Source organism: Cryptomeria japonica, chromosome 5 (assembly GCF_030272615.1).
Source record: "Cryptomeria japonica chromosome 5, Sugi_1.0, whole genome shotgun sequence".
Taxonomy (NCBI): domain Eukaryota; kingdom Viridiplantae; phylum Streptophyta; class Pinopsida; order Cupressales; family Cupressaceae; genus Cryptomeria; species Cryptomeria japonica.
This window is the reverse complement of record NC_081409.1, coordinates 865,997,391-866,005,297: the sequence shown is the minus strand read 5'-3', so window position 1 is coordinate 866,005,297 and position 7,907 is coordinate 865,997,391. Positions and strand designations below refer to the sequence as shown.

At 35.1% G+C, this 7,907-nt stretch overlaps 1 protein-coding gene across 1 annotated transcript; it reads left to right on the top strand.

Annotated features, from left to right (window-relative positions):
* Nucleotides 1–3,492: 3,492 nt before the first annotated feature.
* On the top strand, nt 3,493–6,429 carry LOC131876264 (probable disease resistance protein At1g61300). The gene is made up of 3 exons (XM_059221167.1): nt 3,493–5,532; nt 5,629–5,754; nt 6,028–6,429. The coding sequence occupies exons 1-3, from the start codon at nt 3,493–3,495 to the stop codon at nt 6,427–6,429; spliced, it is 2,568 nt and encodes an 855-aa protein (XP_059077150.1).
* The last annotated feature ends 1,478 nt before the right edge of the window (nt 6,430–7,907 follow it).

Below are 7,907 nucleotides of genomic sequence, written 5' to 3'. Positions count from 1 at the left end.
AATCAACCGGTAACAACCAAGTTACAAAAACTGGATCACTGGTCTGTTAAAACATGATTAATTAAAAAACAGGTCACAATCGGGAGCTCAAATCTTAGGATCTATCTTCTATGTTCTATATCTTAAATGATCTCTTCTTATCTTCACTCTAATGCTCAATTACAATGATTTATATGATCTATGTCAAAATCAATCTCCGAGATCCAATCCAAACCTTAGGATCTATCTTCTATCTTCCTTGTTCTTATCCATACAGGTACTGAGCTACCTCCATTTCTCCATCTACAAGATCCAATCCATCAATTCATCTGAATCCAACTTTCCATCATATTTCGGTGGGGTAAAATGATGTTTAGTATTCACCCTACTCAAAACTCTCAAAACCTTTCTTCATCTACATCAATCGTCGGTGAGTTTACTTGTTATGTCAGGGATTCTTCTCCTTCATATTCACTCACATCTTCAATATGTCAGCCTCTTCTCTGGGATGTCTTAATAACTTCCAACTAGGCTACAAATCCTCATAATATTTCCATCACAATAGGGTCTATATTCCCACACACTCCACTATTCCTATTTCCTTTTCGTATCATATTCATGCCAATCCTCTATAGCTATAGGCCGGATCCACAGTCTGCCACCCTACAACAAAATTTATTAGGACAACGCAATCTCCAGAATGAAAGCTCGCACTGATACCACTTGGTGCAGTCATTGATTAGGAGGGACCTCAAAGAGATCAATTTGGACCAGTCAGCAAGAGTAAACACAATGAAAACACAAGGATATGATGGAGGCAATATAGAACTGGATGAATTATATCGTGAAAACTATTTGCAATCAACCGGTAACAACTAGGTTACAAAAACCATCACTGGCCTGGTAAAACATGCTTAATTATAGAACAGGTAACAACTTGGACCTCAAATCTTTGGATCTATCTTCTATGTTCTACATCTTAATTGATCTATGCTTATCTTCATTCCAATGCTCAACTACAGTAATTTATAGGATCCAAGGGGATCCAGTCGACCTAGAAAGGGATCAAATATCGAAGAACAAGACCTAACGTGTAAAAACAACAAGGTCAGCCTCTACCAAAGAAATTCCTCCAAAAAATACAAAGGATGAAGTGTAGATCAAAGGAAGGTTGGTCACATGCCAAGGAACATCAGAATCAACGCTCAGGGCTCTGCAAGCTGTGTAAGGGATCTTGTAGATTCCATTAGATTACAAATGCAAATAGGTCTAGGCAACCAGTTCTAGAGAACTGTCTCGGAAACCTGTAGCGATAACTTGTTGGAAAATGATCTAAATGGTCTGTAGTATGGGAATAAGGTAGATGATCATGTCTTCAAGAAAAATCCAACTCCTCGAGATCTGGAGAGCCAATGCTAGAAAATGTTGAATGAAATGTTGAAACTGCAACACATAAAGCAAAATAGAAAGGAAATATTTTTGGTTGATGCAAGATTGCCAAGAACTGGGGATGCTCCTGCATTACATTATCTATGAAAGATTTTATATGATCTTGATATTTAATACAATTTCTTTAAAAATATCATCATAAAACAACATACAATATGGATAAAATCTTCGTTATACGATTTGCAAGTAGGAACTATCTTTGAAATTCTAAAGATGCAATATGCAAGAGTACTATGGATGAAAAGATGTAATGTAAAGTGAAAGAAACCATTATCCAACATAATATTTTGGTTCTTGTAACTAAGAAAAAATGTAATCTTCTTTGTTGAATACAAAACAAAAATTGCATGCCTTATTTATTCCACTTTTATAAATAAATAACATAACCCAAAGTAATTGGAGCCACTTCCATGTTTACTTGTTCTTAAAACCACTCTCTAGTAGTAATTGCAACTACTAAACCTCTTGGGCCTTCTAATAGGTTGTACTTATCTAGTCCCTAAGATCCATTACAACCCTCTCAAACACCTCACTCTTCTATTAATTACCAGAACCTAATTTGTTTGAAACTTAAAAATATTACTCAACTTTTCTCAAAGTATTTGAGTTATGTGTGTTGTATATGTCTACTTTATTTTTACAATATACATTTAATATTTTATAATGAAAAACCAAGTCTAAGATACCAAATAAGAATCCATCTTGTTATCACAAATCTAATAAATAATCATAATGATAGTTATAGAATAGTTGCTTCTTAGGTACTATTAGTCTTGCCTATAAGCTATAAACAACGTATTTTCTTGAATTTCTCTTAATCTATTCAACGTCCAAGCATTTGAATCTATCTTAGAGCCTTTTCTTGTTGCCATGAAGTCAAATTGATCCCTTTATAGATCCTAACAATGTTTGACAAATAAATTGTGTTAGAAAGTATCTTTGGGATCTATTATAGATAGAGAGAAGATAATTAACTTACTTGATAGAAATCAATATAACAAAGTAACAATATGCAAAATCATAAGATGTTGACATCGATGCAATCAAATCTTAGACCATTTCTAATTACATATACAATATGTTTTTCTTTTTTAGATTAATATAACTTAGAATAATATTCCTAAATGTAAATCCCAAACACATAACTCAAAATTTTTTGACATGCAAACTAATATATATTAATCTTATTCCTTAAGAAAATATATATTTTAATTTGTTTTATTGAATAAAGATAATATACAATAAAAGAATAGTAATTGCAAAAAATCTATATAAAGAAAGAGTACGTAAACAACAGTAACAAAACATGATTACTTTTCTTTTACATTTTTTCATTAACCTATAAAAATAAGATCATTTTAATTTTTGTAGAGTTCTACTTTGTAGATTAACTTGAGTTAATCTATAAAACAAAACCCTAGATACTTGACTTATGAGCCATTATCTATAAAACAAAACCCTAGATACTTGACTTATGAGCCATTATCTATAAAACAAAACCCTAGATACTTGAGTTAATCAATTAAATAAGTCCTGAACAAAATAACAAAAAAAAAAATTAGTACAAAGGGGCAGGTAGAACCATGTCCAAATCAAAATAAATCTTTTTTTGGTCTGTCTATTCACGGACTAAAATCAATAGTGAGATGCCGGTGGGTTCATGGACTTGACTTATGAACCATTATCACCCTTTCACATTGCTCTCTTTCCTGTTTGAAGTTTTGGCCTATCATCTTATTGCCAGTGTATGTTGCACCACAGCACGGAAATGCATGTAAAAGTTGTCAAATTGAATTTGCTTTACTCAAAAGGTAGTGTAAAATGCTTTGCCTGGTAAAAGAACCTAATTTTCTATGTTTACTAAGTAAGATATTTACCAATTTTACTAAGTGAAATGAAATATAAACTGTTGTAAAGCTATTCAGGTATATGTGAAGCTATAAATTAAATTTCAATCAGATTAGTCTGCTTCTCCCGCCAATGCTTTCACTGCTATTTTTCTATATTTCCCCTGTGTAAAACGCTTTCATTAGAATTTCAATTTTCTTGGAAGGTGTCCCCAAAATGGGTGAACCTGGCTTCATCACTGGATTTGCTGGTTATGCCATTCGGCAGGCTTGGGATCAGATAATCCATCACATCAACATTGCCATCCGATGCAAGAAAGAGTTGGATGCCCTCAAACTTCTGTTTCCCAGAATTCAAGCAATGAATGTGGAATTGCAGGAGTATCGAAAAGCTTTGAACTCTGGCAAAATGAGTACGTCACCTCACCATCCTTTGCCCTCCACAGTCAACAGCTGGTTGAACGAATTGAATGTCCTTCTGGAGGAAGCATCTGATTTGGCCCAACACTGCACTGTACGCTCATACTTTCATCTCTTTTCTCGTTACAGAACGAGCAGAAAGATCAGGCACCTCTTTGACAATATAGAAAAGCATATAGCCTCCACGCCTTCCATTTCTTTTCTGCACCAACTGCAGCAGCATGTCGCGAATGGGCAAGTGCTTGAGCAGATTAAAGAGAGATTGGATTATCTTAATCATAGTACTTCAGCAATGGCCAGCGCATCTGGAGATGTCTTTCCATCCATTTATTCGGCCACTTCCAACAAGAAGTATATTGAGGAGGCAGTCATTGTGGGACAGGATTCTGAATCAAACAGACTTATGGAGCTGATCGATTCACAGCAGCACAAAAATGTGTCTCGTTTAGGACTACTTGGGAAGGGTGGGGCCGGTAAGACTCTGTTACTCAAACGAGTCTTCAACAGCGACCAGGTACAAAGTCTCTTTCGCAATGATTCGATGATTTGGCTTACTGTTTCACAGAATCCATCTTTCAATACTCTCCGAGATGATCTTGTGAAACAAATAACTGTTCAAGTAAATGAAAGATTGGACAGTAGAGAGGAAGACCATGTGAAAATCTGGTTGAATGAATGCATGAGAAAGCACAAATTTGCCCTATTTTTAGATGATATTTGGGAAACAAGTGCTGCCTCGCTGTTAGAGGAGCTGTGTGTGCCTCACTCTCCACACCACAAGTCTAACATCATCATTGCCACATCCAGAAATAGTAGTGTGCTCTCACAGTTGGGTGTCCGGCCTTCATCACTCATCGAAATGCAAGATTTGACTGAGGATGACGGTTGGAGATTGTTTTCTTTCTATGCTTTTCCACACAGCGATGGAATTTTGCCGGTGAGCATTGACCACGAAATAGCGACGACTGTCTGCAAGGAGTGTGGGGGCCTTCCGTTAGCCATCAAAGTAATTGGGAAGGCAATGGTAAGCGTCACTCTGTCAAATGAATGGGAATTGGCGGTCAAGAAGTTGCAGAATGATGTTACACGCTCTCTTTATGGCAGGTTGAGGCTAAGCTACGATGCTTTGGCCGACGTGGCTGGCTATGGCATTTCCTTGCAGTTGTGCTTCCTCTGCCTTGCTGCTTTCTCAAAAGGTCATGTCATCTATGCTAATGATGCTATTGACTACTGGATTGGAGAAGGGTTGGTGGCCGGGAGGGATCCTCTTCAAATCGGAGACACATACGTCATTCTGTTAGCGGATCGAAGCCTTATTGAACCAATCCAGAAGGATTATGACGGAAATGTAATCTGCTTCACGGTACATGATGTTCTACATGACTTAGCACAACAAATTGCTGAGAAGGAAGAAAAATGCTTCTTGCAGGCAAGCAAAGGCTTACAGGAGTTTCCTATGGTCGATTGTGCAGGACATATGAGAATTTCTTTAGAAGACAACAGATTGACTAGGGTTCCTAAAGAATTCCAAGCTCCTTATATCCGCTCCTTGCTACTCTCTTCCAATCCTTCTTTGACGGAAATTCCAAAAGAAGTGATTGGGACTATGACCGCTCTCAGGGTCCTGGATTTGTCACGGACTGCCCTCCAGTCGTTGTCAAAAAACATAGGATGTTTGAAGCGTTTAGTTTACCTCGGGTTATCCTTTGTGCCACTTAAGAGACTGCCTAACTCTGTCACTGCTCTTAAAAACCTCCAAATATTAGATCTTTATCGATCCGATATTAGACAACTCCCGTCGGGCATTTCTAAGTTGACTTCTCTACAACTGTTGGACGTTAGTTTCTGCAAACATCTGCAGTGCATGCCTTATGGGATCTCACGCCTTACGTCCCTGGAGTACCTGGATGCATTGGCTTCTTGAAATATACAGTGGAACAAGTGCAGGAGGGATCGGCTTCCAATTAGTGATTTGGGCACCCTAAACAAACTGAAAAGGTTGGGGCTTCATAATAATGGCGAGATAATTCAGAAAGGAATGTTGGGAACCATGAAGCAGGTGGAATATCTATGTATTCATCTGACGGGTATGGAAAGCCTACCACAAGACATAATTTCCATGTCAAAATTGAGAAAACTTTTATTAACATGTCCTCAGTTACTCCAGATAGAAAATACATTTTGTGAATTTCAAAATCTGGGTTATCTTAGTTTGGTTGATTGTGGCATGTTGAAACAACTACCTAACTAGCACAATCTTCCAAGTCTAAAGCACCTGCATATCGTTAAGTGCCCCAACATTGAGAAATTTCCTGAGGAATTTGGCAAGCAGGGGGGATTTTCTAAGTTGGAGGTATTTTCAGTGGTGAAGCTGAGGAAGCTGGAGCAGCTGCCAATAGTGGAAGAAGGAGCACTGCCTTCACTTAAAACATTGACAATAATGAACTGTGAGGCATTGCAGAGGCTACCACAGTGTTATTGGAATTTGAAGAGTGTAGAGAAGGTAAGAGTGTATGGTTGTTCAAAGGTTCTATTTGTGATGGCAGAGGAAGAAAATTTTATCAAGACAAAGATTAAGGTGCAAACAATAACATTATCTATGATAGAAACTCAAACATCAAAAGAGCGCTACCATGATATTCTTCAGCAGGGTGAACATTTTTATTACGGTGAATTTTGGTGTAGTGAGATGTTTCAGCTTTTTGCTGGCATTAATCGATTTTATTTGTTCTGAATTATTTCATTCAAAGTAGTGGTATATAAATAATTTTAATATTATGTTCAAATATAAATTGTAGATTATTTCAGAAGAATAATATATGTAATTAGAAAAAAAAAGGTTTCTACTTAATGTTTCTATTTTCGTGTTTTATATAATATTATATATTACAAATTTATCATTGTGATTTGACAATTCTTTGTATTTCAAAAAGTCTTTTGTTAATTTTGTTAATATTATATAATTTTAATTTGTTTGTATTTTAAGTCATATGATGTGACTTAATCTACATTTCTCAAACTGTATATCATTTTGAGTTTTAGTGTTCAAGATACTTATTCAACAAGTTATTTTTTTTTCATTGAAATCAATTTTACAATGAGTTCTACTTTATTCAACTTAATTTAAAGATAAATCTTTATCTTTGTTCTTATTAAAGAGAAGCATTTGTATTTTCGAATTTTACATAATTTTTTCGTATATGTCCTATAATTTTTAGATTGCAATTTGTTTATTTTCATTAGTTTGATCTATAAAACAATATAATTTAAATTTATTAGGAAAAAAACATCTTGTATATTATGTTGGTTATTTATAGATTTTGTGCCATACAATTTGACCTAATGTATATAATTAAAAATTTTATATTGTACCCTTAATCTAAAATTTATAAAAAGTAAGTTGTTATATCATCAATTTACACACCAAAATGATTGAGTTGGATGGGTAGAAACATGTATTTATAGACAATCATTGGTCAACAAAAATTATGCAAATCATTGGAATTTGAAAATCACAAGAGAGATTTTAAAAGTTCCCTTACAGATAAATTTAAAGCATCATCTCTACATCATCAAACGTCATCTTCTTGCATTTATTGTCTAGTTTGTCTAGAAAAATGTACATCAACCTTCTATGAACTTGACTTGCATCTAAGATAAGCCAAACTCTTTACTTCCCACCTCGAAGAAAGTCATACACTACATTTTAACACAAAATGATTTCAAGTATATTTTACAAGATAAAAGGCAAGTCAATCTTCAACTATTGCATCAATCTCAAACCACGACAATGGAATAAAACCATGTGCAACATAAATCAATCTAGGACTAGTCCATGTGGCAAGACATTGTTCAATACTATAGCCTTGACTAGAATTTTAATTCAATCTTTTGTTATTCAATATTTAGAATTAAGCTTAAGACTAGGTAAAGTGAGAGAGGCCCAAACTTTTACATAGTAGCCAACTGGGCAAAAAGAGGGAGGATCTTACAAGCCATGAGACAACCATAACCAAAAAAGAGAAATCCCTTTTTTGAAATAGAGCCTTTTGGCTAGAGAAACAAATTGATGAGAATGAGCATCCCAACCCCACATTAGATTCATGTTTATAACAACAAGGTTTAGGTAAGAATCCCAAACCAACTTCAAAAACATAGGGATTTTGTTATTCAATGTAAATTATATTTTTTTCATTCTACCTTTTTTTTAAG